Source organism: Drosophila albomicans, chromosome X (assembly GCF_009650485.2).
Source record: "Drosophila albomicans strain 15112-1751.03 chromosome X, ASM965048v2, whole genome shotgun sequence".
NCBI lineage: Eukaryota > Metazoa > Arthropoda > Insecta > Diptera > Drosophilidae > Drosophila > Drosophila albomicans.
The window spans coordinates 16,168,511-16,187,865 of NC_047627.2; the positions used below are offsets into that span (position 1 = coordinate 16,168,511).

The window sequence follows — 19,355 nt, forward strand, 5'->3', positions numbered from 1 at the left end:
CGTCTTCATCATCATTATCATTTTGAGCACATACAACATAATCAAAAATTCATATTCCGATTCCAATTTGACCCGCCTCCGCCCTCGGGTAGTTGTGTGAGGTGGGCGTAACACAGGGGACGTTTTTTTTTTTTTAGTTTTGGGCGAATTAATACTAAGAGTTAATTGCAGCAATTGGCGGCAGCAGACTCAAGTCACTGCAAACAAAATACTGAAATAACACTCATCTTATTCAAACACAAGGACAAAAAAAAGTCACTTAAAAATACTGTCTGTCGATGGAAGCAAATTTAACAGATTTTCCTTTCATTTTTGTTTTCTTGATTTGAATGAGTTTTGAGATTTTTTTTTTTTGCGCTAACCGAGAGGTGACAAGTGTCATTTTAGAATAATAAAAAAAATTGCAGTATATGGACAGCACTACACCCCATTATAAGTGTGTAAATATGCAACGATGGGCAGCACTGCTCCTGTTGTTGTATTGTGAATATGCGTGAACATGATCTAAGGCTGATGTCAGAGTGCGAGCGAGAAGCGATGCGAGAACGAGCGATAAACCACTGCAACCCTTTTCATATGCAATCGCTCGAAAGATGGCAGAGTGAGAGCGAAGCGAGTTGCGAGTTCAAGCGAGAAAGCGAGAGAGCAGTTTGCAACCTGCTTTATCGCTTCAACTCTCTCAGAGCGTACGATTGTTTTCTTGCATTCTTTGATTTAATTACCGTTTATTTTCAAACCTTACAAAATAACAATGTAACTCGCTTCTCGCAAAGCTCTCACTCTGACATCTTCTCGCTTTGCTCATCGCTTCTCGCGCGCACTCTGACATCAGCCTAAAGCTGAAGCCAGGGATTCAGAGATGCTGAACAATTGTGTGTGTAGGTGTGTTTTTATTTTGTGCATTGCAGTTTGGCAGAAAGATCTCTCAATTGCAATGGGAACACTCGCAATATGTAAGACTTTGAAAGATTTAGCGTAAATATCTTTGATTTGATTCACACAACAGTAGTTGCAAGTGGAAATATTGGATTAATACTGTTTTTGATGCAGGAATTCAATGACAACATAATCTTCATTACTGATCCGTTGCTTAGCCGTCACTGCACTAATTCCGTTGTCGTTTGCTGCAAATTATTGGCGCACATTTTTATTGCCAGGGTTAAACAACGGCTTATCGACCTGATGATCACGAAACTGCTTGACGAAATTCCGATTACAGAATACACTTGCTCAGCAATGCGTCAATGTGTCCAACAATCCTCCTGGTCATGTGGTCGCCAATGATGCGTTGTCTGCAGAAATTGCATTCGGTAGCTGGAAGTTCGTAAAGCAGTTCAGTGATGATGATGATCAGTGGCATAGCTGACTGCTAAGCCTGCAGTGAAGATGATCGCTAACAATTTGCAACAGTCGCCACCACAAACGCGCTGGCCATGCACAGAATCCGTAGATGCTGTTTACGATGTCGTTTAAAACTCCTGCTTCAAGCACACGATATTCGATTCAATTTAGCTTAGTCGATCCACGTGGAAACGCTGATCCTGAAGCTGAAATTCGAAATGATGTTGTGAGATGTTAGCGGGATAATTTCAAATGATTGCGAATGTTGCCAGATTCTGCAATTCAGACATCTTATTGTCAACACTGCAGCACGTCCAACAACAGATGGCGCTTTCGGTGCGCGTGTTTGTATGTGTTTGAATGTAATGAACGAAACAAAAATAATGAAATTAGCGTAATTATAAATAAGAATTAATGCAATTTCTGTGTTTTGCTGGCAAACGAAAAAATAAAAAATACATAAAAAAAATAAATTGCAAATTGCAGACTACAAAGAAAATAATAATTATATATTTAGGCATGTAATTGTATGTTTGTATGTATGTATGCATGTAAGTATGTATGTAGTTGTATGTAAGTATGCATGTAAATTTGTTTGACAAAAAATACACTCGAGCTTTCTATTTAATTGCTTTTCGCTTTTTTTGTTGTTCTAGTTGTTGTGTTTGTTTTCATAATTATTTTGTTTGTTTTAAGCATAAACTAAGGGCTAAAGTTAACACAATACATATTAAAAAAAATGATAATTATTACAAGTAATATAAAATATATTTATGTGAATAATAATATATAAATGAAAAGCATAATATTGTTGTTGTTGCTGTTGTGTTTGTTTCACTTCCATTTTACTTATACTTATGTAGATTTCGCAATGTGTTTGTGTGTGTGTGTGTGTGTTTTTGGAAAGGAAATGTAGGAAAGGGGGTAGTGGGAGAGTTGGCGTTTTGTCAATATCGCAATTTTTGAACGCAGCTGCAGATTCATTTATGGATGTATGTGTGTGTCTCATGATTGTGTGTGTTTGTGTGTATACCCAACTAACTTATAAGTTCCACTTCTTTATTATTCTCCTTTTTGTGTTTTTCTTTAATCGTGTCGTTGCATTTAGGAGTTCGTGGGGGCGGGGTAGCGTGGCGCTGATTTTGAACATTGCCCACTATTTGTTTACGTTTTTGCATATAAGATTTTTTTTGTGTTTTTCTTTCTCATGGTTTCCATTTAAATATATTTATATATATTTTTCATTTTTTGCAGTTATTATGTATTGCTATATTTTATGTAGTTATTTTTTATATTTTTTTTGTTGTTTAGTGTCGCGCTTTTCTTTTTGTTGTTATTCCTGCGTTGTCCTTAACACTGTCTCGCTCTCGTATAGGCTGGGCTTGCTGTCAGCTCTTGCTGTGCTGCTCGCTCTCACGCTCACACTGTTTCGTGCTCTCGCTCTGACTTGTGTGAATGCATACATAACCTAATTTCATTGCTGTTTCTCATTCCTGCATCGCGCCTTGGGTTTTTTTTATTTGCTTTGTGTCCGTATCGCTATCTGTTATCTGTTATCGGTTATCGGTGTCGCTGTGTGTGTTTGTTTTATGCAGTTTAATGTATGGTGTGTGTGTGTGTTTGTGTGTGTGCGAGTGTTTCTCGGCTTACGCTCAATTCGCATGCCATTCACCGCGATTGGCACCACCGCCACCGCCGCCTCCACCACCCGCCGCATTGTTAGAATAATAGGGCTTGCTCAGCTGTTGCGCTGCCGCTGCTGCCGCCGCTGCTGCTGCGACGGCTGCTGCGGGCGAACTGCCGCCACCAGCAACTGGGCCGCCAGGGCCGCCGCCATTGTTGGCGCCAGGTGGCACGCCACCAACATTGCTTGCTTGGCCATTGCCACCTCCGGCGCTGCCCGCACCGCCGCCGCCACCTCCGCCTCCCCCTGTCACTTGTCGCATGCTTTGTGCAGCGCGCTGCGCTGCCGCCTGTTCGCGTTGTTGCTGCTGCTGTTGTTGTTGTTGCTGCTGCTGTTGTTGCTGCTGTTGTTGTGGATGCTGTGGATAGTTGTTGGGACGTTGTATGGGAGCCGGATAACGTCCTTGGCCTTGGCTTTGACCAACGCTACCAACGCCGTTGCCACCGCCAGCGCCTACCACTTGAGAGCCACTGGAACCGCTGCCGACGGCGCCGCTGCCGCGTCCGCCCAAGGCATTCATGTTGTTGCCATTGTTGCCGCCCTGTTGTCGCTGCTGCTGAGATTGTTGCTGTTGCTGCTGCTGTTGTAGCACTTGATTTTGCAGATCCCACTGAGGGAATAAAAAGATATATAGAGATGAGATGGGATATGGGAGAAGGTCGAGATAGAGAGAGAGACTTACGCCGCCATAATTCTTGTGGTGCGGCGGACTTTGCTGCGACTGCACCTGCTTGGCCAGACCGAGGCTCATGTCCGCGCTCAGGGGACTCTTCAGCTGTCTGCCCATCTGCAAGGATCAAGGATTCCAAGTAAGTCAAATTAGTTCAAAGGTAAAGGTCTCTCCACTTCCTCACATTCGAAGTAATCCACCTAATCTAATCCACTTTGCAAGCAGCCCAAAAGTATGCCGACAGAAATTGTAGACATGTTTTAGCATGTTTGCACATGTTTTGATTTGTCTAAATCGCAATAAAGCATAAGCTACACGGAGCGATCCATTTTCCAGTAAAAACTGCAGCAATATCTCATTCAATTGGCCTGTTTATGTGGATAAATCTACTGAACGTCATGTTATGACATGATTTGTTCAGGTCTGTGTTCAGAATGAAGAAAACTATTGCATACTCGCACATACATCTAAATAAATGATCTCCAAGTCTTAAGAGTATTTCGCAATATAGAAAAATTTGATCTTAACAAATTCGTTCCAGTTGTTTCCATTTTTATATGTTTTGACTAGCTTTCTATACATATCTTCCACAAGCAATTTGGAGTGCTTCAATCTACTAATATTTATAACGAATGAAGTATTGTCTAGACGAGAGTAGAAATTGTCGGGGAAAATCTTCGTAAAGTTATTATTTCTAGTCACATCAAATTTAGATTTTTTTCTCTCGCAAATCTTGAGAAATATTTGTTTCTCAGCTGCTGCTTAATGTGGACCTTCTATCTACGGATTAACTTCATTAATTTATCGTCTTTTTCTCCCAGAGTATTTCCTCAATTGAAAATACACCACACAATTCGTTGTTCCCCCGAGACTAGCATCTTCCGATTTGTTGTGTTGTTGTTGTTCGGTCTAATAACGTTTATTTAAATTAATGCACATAATAATTGATTAATTATTCTTGTTGTTGGATATTAATTACTAAGAACAATATCTATTTGCCCTTTTGTTTGTTGTTGTTTTTTTTTTTTACCCGCCGAGTCTTGCTCGGCATAAACTTAAGAGATGGGATGATGGTGCTTTGGGGTAGAGGAACGGAAAACGAAGGAAAAGGAACGGATTCGGATCTTTTCAATGGTTGTTGAACGAGTACAAATTGTTATTGTTGTTGGAGTTGTTGCTGCTGCTGTTCGTATTGGGGGAATGAATGGGCGACTTGTGAAAGTGATTGTTATACATGGACATGTGGTAGCTAGAGTGTGAGAGTGGCTGTGTGTAAGAAGTGTGTGTGGATGCTGATGCTAGTTGTGATGCTAGTTGTGCTGGTTCGCTCCTTACCGAGTCCTGCATGTGTCCCTGACCCTGGCTGCTCTTCAGGTATCCCCCACCGGGCGTCGGTCCACCACGAAACTGGCTCATCCCTGCCGCTGTCAAGAGCTGTGAGTTCATGAACTGGGTATTAAAGTTGCCCATCGTGTGCTGCGATTGCGGTCCCGGTCCCGGCGGTCCATTCGAGCCCGGCGGTCCGCCCTGGTGTCCGCCATACATTCCTGCAGCGGTCGCCAGTCCATAGTTCTGTGCCCCACCGCCGGCGCCTTGGGGCGGCGGACCACCATAGAACTGGGGACCCGTTGGGCCGCCGGGCGCCGAATTCGAGTAGTAGCTATTCGATTGTAGCTGATGTGCACCGGGCGGCGGACCGCCCTGGCCCGGATGCTGCGGCGCCACCGGATAAAGATTCATGTACTGTTGGGCGGCGGCATAGGGGCCAGGACCGGGTCCACCGGGGCCGCCAGGACCTCCAGGGCCACCGGGGCCACCGCCGCTGCCCGCCGACTTTGAACCGATTGCGCCAATTGGTTGCTGGCTGGGCGGCGGCGGTTTTGCGGCTCCCGATGACATCATGGAGCTGCTGTTCGACGAAATGATGGTGACGGCGGCCGCATTCGGATTGCTCAGCTGCTGTGAGTTCGGCTGCGGTGGCGGTGGCTGGCCAAAGGGTCCGCCGCCGAGACGAAACTGTGACGTCAGATTGGAGTACATATCGGGCGTGGGCGCTGTCGGCGGCGGTGGCATATTGGCGCCATGGCCATGCGGTGTTTGCATCGCATACGCATTGAAGGCGCCACCAGCAGCGGCGGCAGCTGCAGCGGCATAATGTCCCGGAAAGCTGTGCGCCGCAGCGGCAGCCGCTGCCGCCGAATAGGCGGGCGAACGGCTCGAATGATCTAGCGAATGGAATGGTGCATACAGATTGCCAGCCTGCGATTGGACCTGCGGTGGTGGCACCTGCTGTGGCGGCGGCGCCAGCTGCGATGAGTTGAACACAACCGCCGGCGGGCTGGGAATCGTTGGAATGCCGCCGACACCGAATTGCGGCGATGCCTGATAGAATGGCAGCTGCTGTTGTTGCTGCTGCTGTGCTTGATGTTGTTGCGAGTGCTGCTGCTGTTGCTGATGACTTGGCGGTGGCGACATGCCGAGTCCGGCATGCAGCTGCTTGGCCTTCACCTGCTGCTGATGCTGTGAATGCTGTTGTTGCTGCTGCTGCGGACTCGGGTAATCATCCTGCTGTTGCTGCTGCTGTTGGAACTGTTGCTCAAGCGAGCCCGCATCAAAGGGTGACCCGTGGCTGCCGTAAACGGGGCCAGGCGAAGACAACGCATGATGTCCGTGGTGCGACTGCTGTTGCTGCTGATGATGCGGCTGCTGCTGTTGTTGCTGCTGTTGGTGTTGCATATGTACTGCAGACACCGCGTAATGTGTCATTTGTTGCTGATGCTGTTGCTGCTGCTGCGCAGCAACGGCGGCCACAAACGAGGCTGCCGTCATATGACTGCCGGTGTCGTCCACCACCGAACTAGAGACTTGTTGCTGTCCGCCATGGGGACCAACAACGTGTTGTCCGTGCTGCGACTGCTGCTGTTGCTGTGCATGTTGCTGCTGTTGAGCAACCGCTGCGGCTGCTGCGGCGGCTGCAGCGGCCGCTGCTTGTGCTGCCGCCTGTTGCTGATGCTGTGCATGTTGCTGTGAATGCTGTTGCTGCTGTGCATGTTGTTGTTGCTGCTGCTGTTGCTGTTGTTGCTGCTGTTGTGTTGTCTGCGGCGTACCCTCCGACATGGGAGTGGCCGATTCCCACACTTTCTTAACGCTCGCAATCTTCATGTTTAAGTCGGCTGTCGAATTGTTTTGCTGCTGCTGTTGCTGCGAGTGTTGTTGCTGTTGCTGCTGCTGTTGTTGTTGCTGATGCTGGTGATGCTGGCTGGCCGCCTTGCTCACCGCCTCGAGGCTATCCACCACTTTGAGCGACGTGGCATCGTCGCTGAAGCTGAAGCCCAGCTTCATGTCCTGTTGCTGCTGTTGTTGTTGCTGCTGCTGCTGATCGTCGTCCTTGCCGAACGTCATCTGCGACAAGGCGCTCGACAGGCTGTCAACAGCTGCGACTGTTGCTGCTCCTGGGCCACCCACAAGTGTTGCCTGCTGCTGTTGCTTCAGCGGCACAGCTGCTGCGGCGGCCTGTTGCTGTTTGTATGTGGAGTTTTCAAAGACAAGCGTGTTAACGGGTGTCGAATTGCCATCAATTAGTGAGCTGCTGGCTCCTACCACGCCCACTCCCCTCTTGTCGCCAATGGCGGAGAGCTTGGACTTGTCGCCAATGGGCGCTGTAGCTGCTCCGCCTGCTGCAACTGCAACTGCTACTGTGGCTGGCGTTGCAATTGTTGATGCAGCAACTGTTGCTCCTGTGCTTGTTGCTGCTGTCGAGTCGCTCTTCTTCTTGCCGGAAACATCACCGCCGGCTGTAGCCAACGTGGGCGGCACCACACCGACCGCTGTGGCTGTGCTCAGTCCTGGTGGCGGTCGAGCTGCTGCTCCGATACCGACTCCTCCGCCAACAACGCCGACTCCAACTCCGAGACCGGCTCCAGCAGCGACATCCTTGAGTGGCTCCTCCTTGGCCACGGTGGCAGTGTTGGGTATATTAATGTTGTTGCTATTGCTGTTGCTGCTCTTGTCCTTCTCGGACCCTAGCTCGTCCTTGTCCTCCTTGGACTTGTGCAATCCCGCACTGAGCGCCAGCTGATTCTGTTTCGTCTTGTCCAGATCCCCAGCACCGCCCACAGCGGTCACCGAGCTTTCCGACTCCGAGTTGCGCTGCTTGTTATACTCCTCGTAGCCCAATCTGCCATAGGCGCGACCTCCGCCACTTCCGCTAGTGCCTGTGCCGCCACCGCCGCCTCCCTGACGTCGGAAACCAGGCGCTGAGCTGCCACCGCTGCCGCTAGAGAGTCCGCCACGTCCGCGACGGGAGGGTTCGCCACGTGGCGAGAAGCCCGCCTTGTTGACAGTAGCTCCTCCGATACCGCCAGCTGTTGGCTGGCCACTGGCTGTGGCCGCACCCGAGACAACTGTTCCGCCACTCTGCTCCGAGCGTGACTGCACTTTGGGACTGCGTCGTGCTGCTGCCGCTGAGGCGCCTCCACCGCCGCTGCTGCTGTAGCAGTCCTCGTCGACATCCTCGGATTGCTCGGACTGCTCGCCACCGCTGCCATAATATCGTCTACTGCCACCGCTGTTGCGACTGTTCCAATCGTTGTTGCTGCGCTGTTGTCCCCGATAGCTGCCTCCCGCACCGCCGGCGGCATAGCTGCGTCCGGCGCCACCTCCTCTCGCCGCATGCAGATCCTCCCGCATGCGTCCGCCTCCGCCACCACCTCCACCACGTGGACTTGGTCGCTTGCTGCCACCTGCTGCTGCAGCTGTGCGCGCCGTCTCTTTGTCCTCATCCTTGCCCAGCAATTTGTTGGCATCACTGTCGCCGCTCTTGTCGCCGCCTTCTGTGCCGGATTTTTCCTCGCCGGACTTGTCGAGCGGTTCAACACTGCGTCTCAGTATTTGTGTAGGCTGCATGGCATCCAACGGTGGTTGCTTGACTCCTCCAGCAGCACCTCCTGGCAGCGGTTTCTCCTCACTGAGACTCGGTTGTCGCGCCGGCCGCTGTAATATGCGCAGCGGCACCACCGAATCGTGACTGTGCGAGGAGGAGAAACTCTCCTCGCGTGTGCGATGATGCTTTTGCTCGGCATCTGTTTGCTCTGCCCACGACGAGGTACCGCCTCCTCCACCGCCACTATTGCTGCTGCCCAGCAAGCAGCCAACATCGTCACCGGATGAAACGCTCGTCTTGCGGTGCGAATTCTCTGAGATGCTGCGCGGCAACTGTTGCTGCTGCTGCTGTTGTTGCTGCTGGCCACTGCGATATTCCTGAGCACGATACTCTTGCTCATCACGAGCGCTGTCATGACGATTACGTCCGAAGCCGCCGCCGCCACCACTAGCCCGATTATAGCCACCAGCAATGCTGCGCACTCCGCTGCCACCGGCTCCGCCATTGGCGCCAGCTCCGCCATTGTTCTTCTGCAGATAGCGCGAGTTGCTATCGAAGGCGCTGCTCGCCGAGGCGCTCTTCTCGAGTCCACCACGTGGCAGTTGCTGCTGCTGTTGTTGCTGCTGTTGTTGCTGCTGTTGTTGCTGGCGCTGGAAACGTGGCGGTAAATTCGATTGGAAATGCGTCATAAACACAGGTTTCTGTCCATAATCGCCGCCCACAGTCGACGACGATGTCAACGAAGCAGCTGCAGCTGAGCCACTGTTGCCAGCTCCTGATCCGCCGCCTCCTCCACTGCTGCTTAAGCTAGAGATGCTGCCGCGTGGACGACGCTGTTGCATAGACTGTTGTCCTTCGTCCTCGCTGACATTGCCCAGCGGCGCTATCGATGAGACATCATTGTTTGCCGCGCCAGTCGACGCAACGTTGCCAGAAGTCGCAGCAGCTGCTGCTGCCGCCTCGCTCAATGCCTTCTTGCTATTCATTTTCATCTCGAGCTCAAGCAGCTTCTTGGCCGCCGCTTGTTTGCGTTCCATTTGACGGCGTTCCTCCTCCTCCTTGCGTTGCTTGACACGCTCATAGACGCCAGCATCGAGTGCAATGCTGCCGCTGCCGCGATGTCCATTCTGATGTCGTTGCTGCAGCTGCTGCTGTTGTTCCAGCTGGTCCTGCTCTTGAACATCGCGTTCGCTGCTATTGTCCTTGTTTATGGTGCTGCGTTGCCAGGAGCTGTTGCTGCTGCTGTTGTTGCTCGACATTTTGCGCTGATCAACATTGGATTGCGCTTTATTGGCATGCGAATGCGAATGTTGTAGATGCTGCTGATGATGCTGATCATCGGCACTGGCGTGCTCCTCGTCATCGGAGAATGTCAGTTTCTTGGTGTAGTCTATTTCATCCTGCTTGGTCCAGCTGTCGTCCTTGGCAATTGCATTTAATCGCTCCAAATCCTCCTCGCGTATAATCGGACGCTGCATTTGCGCCACCTCCGGCTCCACCACATAATCCTTGTCCTTGTCCTTGCGTCCATTAGCCGCCTGCTGCTGCTGTTGCTGCAGCTGCTGTGGCGGCGTTGTCGCTCCTCCCGCACCAGCTATCGAGGAGGACGTTGGCGTTGCTGTTGTCGTTGAGGTCGCCGGTCGCTTTGGAATTGCTGCAGCCGCACGAAAACTGCCCAAGATAGCTGGCGATGCCGAACGTCCGCCACCACCGATCCCATTCTGATAGGGAGCAGACACCGATGAGGACGAGGACGCCGCCAACTCGGCTGCTGTGGCATTCGATTGCGCGACAGCCGCTGCCATTGTGGGGCCACCGCCTAAGCCGGAGGCGGGCAATGGTGCGCCGCTGCGCATAAACGACGGCATCAGCGAGAGTATGGGCAGTGGAACACTGCCGCCAGAGGATGAGGAGGAGCCGCCGCCACCGCCGCCATTTGTGGACAATTGGTGGCCCTGGGCCTGTTGGTTCAACGCCAACTCCTTGGCGGCCTTTTCCTGTTGCTGCAGCCAGGCAGCTGGATCGTTTTGTGGTCGCAAACTTAACTCGCTCAGTTCGTCGATGTTGTGGCCGCCGCCGACGTCGTCGTTGCCATCTCTGTAGTTGCCGGCAGCATCGGAGTTGTGACCGCGTTGCGCATGATGGCCACCACCGCCACCGCCGCCGCCGCCTCCTCCACTGCCATATTGCTGACGTCCGTGATGAGCGTGATGATCGCGATAGTCGCGGTTTTGCTGTTGTTGTGAATGATGGTGATGATGATGATGATTCTGCTGCTGCTGTTGATGATGATGGTGGTGTTGCGAGTGTTGTTGCTGCGTTTGGTATTGATCCTTGTTGTTGTTGTTGTTCTTGCCACTTCCCACAGTTGTTGTCGATGATGCACCACCGCCCATCAGTGTGGGGAATTCGTATTGAAATTGCGGACTCTGATAGTGGGGCACCACCTGCTGTTGTTGTTGTTGTTGATGCTGCTGATGATGACTCGAACGATGGTTGCCATAGTTGCCATGATGATGGCCACTGTTGTTGCTGCTGTTGCTGTTGGCATTGCCACCGCCGCCACTGCCGCCAATGCCACGCTCGTGTCCTGTCGTTATTGCTGACCATGTTTTGGGTGAATTAATCGAATGATGGTTGCCACCAGCACTAGATGCACTGCCTCCGCCAACAGATGCGTTGCTGCTCGAGTTATTAATTAGTTTCAAGTTCTTGTTGTTGTTCCCAAGACTGCTGCTACTGTTGTTGCTGTTGCTGTGGTGGCCGCCGCTACTGCTGCTGTTGTTGTGGTGGCTATGGTTGCTGCTGCTGTGGTGGCTGTTGCTATTGTATTTATTGCTCGCGTTGCCGCTGCTGCTGTTATTATTGCTGCTGCTGTGGCTAATTGCTGCAATATTATTGTGGCTGCTGCTGTTTGCAACTGCGTTTGCTATCGCCCCACTAGCGGCTACTCCTGCTCCACCAGCTACTGCTGCTGTTCCTGCTCCTCCCGCTGCTGCTGCTCCTCCGATGCCTGTGCTAGATCCGCTGTTGCTGTTGTTGCCTGTCATAGGAACGATTGCAATAAAATTAAATAACTGATTAAAGGAGTATCAACCTCGAGACTCACCTTCAACAGATGCTAGGAGATTATTGTTGTTGCTGCCGCTGCTGCTGTTGTTGTTGCTCAGTGGTGTTGCAATGCTGCTGCTGTTGGTCTCGGCCTTCAGGGATGGCAGATTGGCTGGTGGTCGCCTTGCGGAGGGCACTTTACCCAAGATTTGCATTCCATGTTTACGCGGCACTTGATTCTTTTGGGCAGATGGTTCACTCGATTCACCCTGCAGTGAAGAAGACGGAGAGATATACATAGAGAGTGAGGAGAGTTAGTTGTATTCCCTTAGAGGGTAATCAATAGATCCACTTACTCGACTATTCTTGTACATGCGATTTATATCCAACGCTGTGAATTTGGGCTTGGCATTTCGCTCTCCCCTACTTCCCCCCAGTGTACTCATGCTGCCAATAGATCCTCATTAGCGTTAGCTTCCTTTGCCGCCTATCGCCGCACCGCGCGTTCCACGCTAAATTCGCGCTCTCTTTCGCTCTCGCTGGGTTGAAGGAGTTCTCAGTTGTTGTTGTTGTTGTGCTAAATTGCAAAGAGCAATTCGCGATCTCGTTTCTGCTTCTTCCACTTAGTGTTCTTATTATTCTTGTTCTTGTGTTTTTGCTGTGTTTGTTCTCAGTCTTCTTGTTTGAGCTGTTAAACGACTGCAAAAAGAGAGCAGGACATGCAAAGAGAGTGAGCATCAAATAATCGCAGACCAATCGAAAAAATTAAAAGGGTTGCTACAACTATAGAGAGGGTGGAGGGGAGTTAAGCTGCTGCTGCATTTTGTTTGTTGCAAATTTTTTGTGTATTGTTTTATTTGTTTTGGTACGTGGGGTGCCGCCGGGCCGCCTTGCACTCCAAATACACATATACGTGTGAATGCGTGCGTGCGTGCGTGTGTGTTTGCACCTCTATTAGGGGCTAACACACTCACACATATACAACATCCCCAATGGCTGCGTGAGCAACTGGCCCGCAGCAGAGAGCGAGCTAGACATACATGATTCGCTACAGGCGTTGGACAGCAATAAGTCAGAGTGAGATGCCACTATGGTGTGACCCATGATACAATTATACAAGGTAGTCTCGTCGGAAAAAAGCTGGTACCCTGTCTATGTTAGCAATGAGTGCGAGTGAAAGAGGCACAGCGTGGTAGTGTGAACGAGACGACAATGAAATGCGCATTAGCCCTTAGACGATGATATTAATATTTACATATTTTGAAGCTTATATTAATGTCTCCTTGACATATTTTTTAAATGTAAATTGTTTATAAACAATATTAATAATATATATGAGAATTCTCTAAATATTTAAATTCTATCCGTGTCTACGGCATACATGGCAAAAAGTCATTTTGCATAAAGGTTAATTGCGCTAAAAATTTCGTCCGCAGACAACCTCTTGCGTCGAAATACGAATGCGCACTGACAAACGCATTTTTCCGACGAGACTACCTTGTATAATTGTATCATGGTGTGACCACTCTCGGCATTGTGTGTCTCTCACACAAAATGGTTTTTGGGCAGCCCCGCACCCGCCCCCGCCCACAAACACACAACAGCAGCAGCAACGCACGTCCGCGACCCACACACATATAAACATGCATGCAAGAGAGTGAGAGCGCGAGAGTAACAGAAGCAAAAGACAAGAAATATATGCGGTGGCGTCTTCGTGTAATAATTGAAGAAGAACAATGGCTGACATACAGCAAAGAAGCCTATGTAGAGTTGTTGTTGCCAAAAAAAAAAAAATTTTTGTTTTAACTGCTGTCAAATGCATTGCGCAAATCTATTGAAACAATAAAGAAAATAAAATTGACAAGTGTGCAGTATAATAACGAACAAGGCAACAATAATTATGCTTGGCAACATTTTTTTTCTTATTTTTCAATAGGTGCCTCTAACAATAACAACAACCATTCATACAAGAGCAAGCACACACACTAACAACCAAAACTATACACACACGCACACATAGAGAGGGACATGTAACGGGCGATACACGCGCAGTTTATGCTTTGTTATTTCCATTGTTTAAGCAAAATGCAAAAACACAACACACTACCGCTTAATTGTACACTGAAATACATTTAAAAGCTTTTGGCTTTTGACTAGGTGGAGTCGTTGAAGGCACAGTAAAATGTGCCGTTTAATAGCACTCACATATACGCATGCACACTCACTCACTAACACGCATACATACGCACTTGGCAGCACTGGAAACTAAATTTGTGTTTGGATGGTGTGTTGTGTTAAGATTGGTTTTGTTTCTAATTTTTTCGTAGTATTTTATGCCAAATGTGAGTACACTTCAATTGCATTTAAATATACTATTTGCAATTTTTAATATTCATTGTGCAGAATTCTCTTTTATTACAATTTTCGTTTTATTTTTTGGCTGCACACATCCACCGCGCGAGAAGTTTGCCGCTGCTTCTTCTTATTGCTCGCTACTCTTTTCGCAGTACATGTGTGCGTGTGTGTGTCTGGCGGTGGCGTAGCGTTGCCACATGCGCCAAAAATATCGAACCAGACCAGACAATACACAATGTTTTTTTTCTCCCATTTTTTCGCATGCATGCAACGTAAACGGCAAAGCGTAACGTGATAACTACGTTTGTCGTAACGAAATCATAATTATTCCTTTTGATTTTTTCTTTTTTGGGTCAGTTAATTGTACATTTTTAAAATAAATTGGCGCATTACAAACTCAAAATCAAAAAGAAAATAGAAACAAACGAACGATAAACCTGCCGCCGTCGTCGCCGCCGCCGTCCCCAACAACGTTAGTGCAACACAGCACAGCGGACAGCAGTACGGTGCTGCACCGCAAGTGTGAGCGAGACAATAAGACAGCATGTGCTAGCCCGAAACCGAAACACAGCAAAAGCACAAGCGGGCAATAACAAAAACATCAAACAAGAAATCGTATGTGTGTATAGTAGTGCTTACCCTTTTACACTCAGAGCATACACCGCACACACAGTTCGTTGCTCCTTGGCTCCTTTTTTCTTTCTTTTTCTCTTCTCTTCTTTTCTTTTGTACGTCGTTTTTTTGCACTCTTCTACGCGCTTACTCAGCCGTTTGCGAAAAAAAATATAACCAAATGTTATTTTTTTGAAAGGTGCGACACACGTTTAGAAGTTGCCTTTGTTTCACGCTAACCGCACTGTTGTCTACAATTTACAAGTGATTAGCGTCTCGAAATACGCTTCCAAAAAATTTTTCTTTATATCCCTTGTCGTCGCTATTTAACGCGTTTTGTTGGGCCGCCGCTGTTGTTGGCTGTGTTGCGCTGGCTCGCTGGCTGTTAGCTAGCTACAGCTAGCTATGTATTTGTGTGTTTGTGTAAGTCTGTCCTCTCTGTCTGTCTGTCGGTTTGGCTTTGGTCGGCTCTCCTATGTTCTCGCTTGTGTTAGCGCGCTCTCTGTCTCTCTAACGTCGTTCTCCAATGCTGTGCGCGGCTGCTGCTGCTCTGGTCGCTTTTTTTGTGTCGTTTCGTTTCTTTTCGTTTTTGCAAGTGTATAGAGAGATGAAAAATGTAATCGAAATCCAAGGTGCTGAAACTAGTTTGGATCACTTTTGCACTTGCACGATTATTTGTATTTACCACACACACGAACGCTTCTTTACTTTGGCGTTTAAATTACACTATGCCGTTTAGCGTTTACTTTTGTATTACTTTCGGTGCGTTCTTTTCACGTAATACGTAATTGTTCCAGTAGTTTAAATCGTATGTATTTTTTGCACACAGTGCTGCCAGCTTGCGCTTACGGCGTTGCACTCTAGAGATGAGCGTTTGGCTGCTTAACATGTGGAGTCAATGCCGTTAACGTGCGGAGCAATTCTGCTTAAATGCTTTGTTTATCGCAGGCGAGCAATGTTAGGTGGCAACTTAGTTTGTGGCAACGCCGCGCTGCCGGCACTAACAGTACTATCGATTTGCCTACACACTTGCTATCGATTAGTAGAAGAGAGCGCTCAAATTGAAGAAGTTGTCACAGCAAGCAATGCATTTAATTTAACTCACAGATTTTGTACGAAATTCTAGTAAAAAATAAATAAAAAAAAATTTAAGCAATGGGCAAAGATTTCTACCAAATACTTGGCATAAGTCGCCATGCCGAGGAGGATGAAATTAAGAAAGCCTATCGCAAATTGGCCCTCAAATATCATCCCGACAAGAATAAAAGTGCCGAGGCAACCGAACGTTTCAAACTGGTCGCTGAAGCCTACGAAGTGCTATCCGACAAAAGGAAACGCGACATTTACGATCGCTCCGGCGAAGAGGGTTTAAATCACGGCTGCAACAGCCAGGAAAGCGGCTCTGAACCCAGTTATCATTTTCATGGAGATCCCAGCGCAACATTTGCACAATTCTTCGGCAGCTTTGGCGATCCAAGTAAGGTGTTTGACGAGAGCTCTGCCAATGATCCATTTAGTGCGTTGGCTGGTTTTCCTGGTTTCTCAACCAGAACCCAGGATCCGGCAATTGTGCATGAACTGTTTGTGAGGCTCGAGGACATCAACAGCGGTTGCCAGAAGAAAATGCAAATCTCACGCATGAAACTGGTGAACGGTGTGCCGCGCAAGCAGCTCAAGCAGCTGGTCATTGAAATCAAACCAGGTTGGAAATCGGGTACCAAAGTCACCTTCAGCAAAGAGGGGGACGAGTCAACAAATCGCATTCCTGCCGACATTGTCTTCATCATACGAGATGCGCCGCATCCGCTGTTCGAGCGCGTTGGCAGCGACATTCATCACACCGTCAAGATCACACTGAAGCAGGCGCTGTGCGGTGTCAGCATTGAGGTGCCCACCTTGCAACCCGATGTGCCTTTGTTCTATCACAGCAATGACGAGATCATTGGACCGACGACAGTGAAGTGTTTCTCAGGACATGGTTTGCCGTATCCGAAGAATCCGTTGCAACGTGGTGCGCTCTTTTTGCGCTTCGACATTCAGTTTCCTCACGCGTTGCCGGCCCCACTGATCAGACAGCTGGAGGAGCTGCTGCCGGACTGCTAAAAAGAAATTGAGAGAAGCTTTGTGATAAACGTAAAACGTATATTGTAAAAATATTCCAAGTACAATTGCAATTTAATGGCAGCTGGACTGCTGACGGACTTAACTATTAAGTATACAAACTAATGGCTAATGCTTGCACTGGTCTTTCCTAATCATATACATATATGTATTGCTGCTAATCCGTAATCGGTGTAAAATCTAGTTAATCATGCGGCTTGTACTGCGGATTATGCGAACGCGCCATCTTCGCTTTCAGCCATTCATCCGCATGCCGCTGCTTGATGTGCACATACATGTTGCTCCTCGAGCGACACTCCTTTGGGCAGTGCGGACAATTGTAGAGCTGGAGACCCGTATGTATGGCCATATGCTCCTCCAGATTGCGCTGCTGCTTGAAGCTCTTCTCGCAATACGTGCACTGCAGATTCGTGGTCAGCTTATGCGCGTATTTGATGTGTGCTCGCAACGCTGTGCGACTGCTGCACGTCTTGGCGCAATGCGGACACACGGTATCCGTGCTGTCGTGTGTGAAGCGATGCAATCGCAGGCTGTGCTCGTTCTTCAGCCAGACACCGCAAATTGGGCACTCCATGGCGGGGGCAACGACGCCTTGATGCTCGAGCAGATGGCGTTCAAAGGAGGGTTTGAATTTAAACTTTTTGCCACAAATGTCGCAGACATGCGGATGCAGATCCTCGTGTATGGACTGAATGTGTCGACGCAATCGATGCACATTGGCAAAGCTAGAAAGAGAGCGAGGGAGCATGGATTAGAGAGAGAGGAGGCAACATATATTTCGTAGACTTACCTCTTGTCGCAGATCTGACAACTGTGCTCCAGCTGATCTGTGTCGTGCTTGAGGAGATGATTGGATAGCCGACGTTCGCTGCTAAATGTACGCTCGCATTTGGCGCACGGAAACTTGAGAACCTTGCCAATTTGGGCCACTTTGTTGTGCACCGTCTCGATGTGTGTGGCAAGATAATCCTGCGAGTTCAGCGACTTGTTGCAAATCGAGCAGCTGTCAACGTGAAAGAGAAGAGAGGGGAATATCACGTTAGTTGCAGTCATAAAAAGCCTAATAAGCTAATTAACCCCATTAACGTAATGGAAAAATCAATTTTAAGCTGCAAATGCAGCGCACTCACGTGAAGAGCTTGGGATTAATATGCTTGCGAATGTGATCCATAAGCTTGGACGGTCGATTGAAGATCTTGTTGCAGCACTTGAGATACGCATCCTGCTGATGCACCTCGAGAAAATGCGTCTTCAGCTGCGACAGATACTTGGCACTGAAATCGCACAGATCACAGTCGGCGCTCATATAACTGGCGATCGCCTCCTCGTAGCGCTTCGATAGCTGGGCACGCGAACAGCCCTTGGGACGACGCTCCAGTACCGCTTCCAGCTCATGCTTTTGCGTATCCGTCGGCGTGTCAGCGCTGCTGGGCAAAACTTTCTTGCTGCGTCTCACTTTGTTTGGCGCACCGACTTCATTGTTGTTGTTGCTCTGCTCGAGCAGCTGATCGAGTTCCTGGGCTAAGGTGAGATTGCGTGACTTGCGGCGACGTGTGACGCGCACTTTACGCTTGGGCTTTAGTTTATGCTGCAGCTTCACGAGCGGTACTTCATCTAGAACATGGAATTGAAGTGAATTTCTAGAGGATTAAGCTCTGACACTCACCATCTTCATCAGACGCAGCGGATGAGGAAGAGGAAGAGGGGGAGGAGGAAGCGCTGCCGTCATCAGCCAGCAGTAGCGACGGCTTCTCATCGTAATCCAGCGTCTGCTGCTGCTTGGCACTTCTCGTCGAGATTTGGGGTACCTCAACGCTGTCTACATTCACATCGAGCACACTACCTAATAGACTGAGATTGTGGATGTCCAATGGCTTCTCGTCCATCTCATCGGCGGCGACCAACGGCAGCTCATCGATGCTAACATCCACATCGATGCCGCCAGTCCATTTCATGGCCACACAATCCACGTCCACATTAAGGAATTCCTTTTTGAGTGTTGCCTGTTTTTGTTCGACGAGCTGCCAGAAATTGTTGAAATCCTCCAGATGCTCGCAACAGTCGTGACATATATTCGTTGATATGTTGTCATCCGGCATTATCTATGAGGATTATGAAAAATTAATTAAATAATTGCTAAAATAGGGCAAAGCTTACTTCGAGCTGCAGAAACTTGGCAATCATTTTCAGCAGCGACGATTCGGCCAGCGTGTCGTCCGTTTCGAACAAATAGACGGCATTGTTTGCGTTTATGTTTTTTAAACACAAGCGACAGATCATGTTGCGGCCTTTTCAACATAAAATGCATCCAACAAACGGCAAAAAGTTAGCTCATCAAATATTATCAATTGTTTGGTTTTCTGTTTTTAGTGATGGCACATTCCACACACACTTATCAAATGTATCGATTTTGTAGCGATAAGCGCAACGTTGCCAGCATTTTCGAATTTTTATTTAACTTCATATTTTACAAAACGACTGTATAGTACTTGTAAAAATAATAATAAAAATATAAATAGTCATTCTATTGCATATCTATTTAACATATATGTGATTTATTTTCTTATCGATATACAGCATTTCACAGCTGTTGTTAACAGTGGCCAAGTTATTCGCGATGTTTAACATTTGCAATCGAC

The 19,355-nt window shown here is 48.5% G+C and overlaps 3 protein-coding genes across 6 annotated transcripts; 1 reads left to right on the forward strand and 2 right to left on the reverse strand.

The window, feature by feature from the left end:
- Positions 1–1,580: 1,580 nt before the first annotated feature.
- LOC117567219 (neurogenic protein mastermind) lies at positions 1,581–15,450 on the reverse strand. 4 transcript variants are annotated; one of them, XM_052006289.1, is made up of 6 exons: positions 14,623–15,449; positions 11,985–12,327; positions 11,687–11,897; positions 5,031–11,620; positions 3,708–3,812; positions 1,581–3,635 (listed from the first exon to the last, which is right to left on the reverse strand). In XM_052006289.1, the coding sequence occupies exons 2-6, from the start codon at positions 12,072–12,074 to the stop codon at positions 2,994–2,996; spliced, it is 7,638 nt and encodes a 2,545-aa protein (XP_051862249.1). In that variant the 5' UTR covers positions 12,075–12,327; positions 14,623–15,449; the 3' UTR covers positions 1,581–2,993. The 4 variants fall into 4 exon arrangements, with proteins under 4 accessions (XP_051862249.1, XP_051862250.1, XP_051862254.1 ...); XM_052006290.1 differs by lacking the exon at positions 14,623–15,449 and adding an exon at positions 14,048–14,104; XM_052006294.1 differs by lacking the exon at positions 14,623–15,449 and adding an exon at positions 13,878–14,008.
- Positions 15,451–15,645: 195 nt separating this feature from the next.
- Positions 15,646–16,730, forward strand: LOC117565574 (dnaJ protein homolog 1). Its single transcript, XM_034244754.2, has one exon. The coding sequence runs from the start codon at positions 15,751–15,753 to the stop codon at positions 16,696–16,698; it is 948 nt and encodes a 315-aa protein (XP_034100645.1). The 5' UTR covers positions 15,646–15,750; the 3' UTR covers positions 16,699–16,730.
- A 145-nt stretch (positions 16,731–16,875) lies between these two features.
- On the reverse strand, positions 16,876–19,161 carry LOC117565566 (transcription factor grauzone). Its single transcript, XM_034244742.2, has 5 exons — positions 18,874–19,161; positions 18,383–18,818; positions 17,847–18,330; positions 17,507–17,719; positions 16,876–17,441 (listed from the first exon to the last, which is right to left on the reverse strand). The coding sequence occupies exons 1-5, from the start codon at positions 18,994–18,996 to the stop codon at positions 16,901–16,903; spliced, it is 1,797 nt and encodes a 598-aa protein (XP_034100633.1). The 5' UTR covers positions 18,997–19,161; the 3' UTR covers positions 16,876–16,900.
- Positions 19,162–19,355: the final 194 nt, after the last annotated feature.

Bases quoted from the DNA above. Each gene is read 5' to 3' on its own strand.
- LOC117565574 (XM_034244754.2), top strand. From the start codon at position 15,751: ATGGGCAAAGATTTCTACCAAATACTTGGCATAAGTCGCCATGCCGAG.
- LOC117565566 (XM_034244742.2), bottom strand. From the start codon at position 18,996: ATGATCTGTCGCTTGTGTTTAAAAAACATAAACGCAAACAATGCCGTC. The intron at 18,819-18,873 runs GTAAGCTTTGCC...TAATCCTCATAG, and splicing joins CCAAGTTTCTGCAGCTCGAA to ATAATGCCGGATGACAACAT. The intron at 17,720-17,846 runs GTGAGTGCGCTG...TCACGTTGACAG, and splicing joins ATTAATCCCAAGCTCTTCAC to CTGCTCGATTTGCAACAAGT.
- LOC117567219 (XM_052006289.1), bottom strand. From the start codon at position 12,074: ATGAGTACACTGGGGGGAAGTAGGGGAGAGCGAAATGCCAAGCCCAAA. The intron at 11,898-11,984 runs GTAAGTGGATCT...TCTTCACTGCAG, and splicing joins GCATGTACAAGAATAGTCGA to GGTGAATCGAGTGAACCATC. The intron at 3,813-5,030 runs GTAAGGAGCGAA...TGATCCTTGCAG, and splicing joins AGGGACACATGCAGGACTCG to ATGGGCAGACAGCTGAAGAG.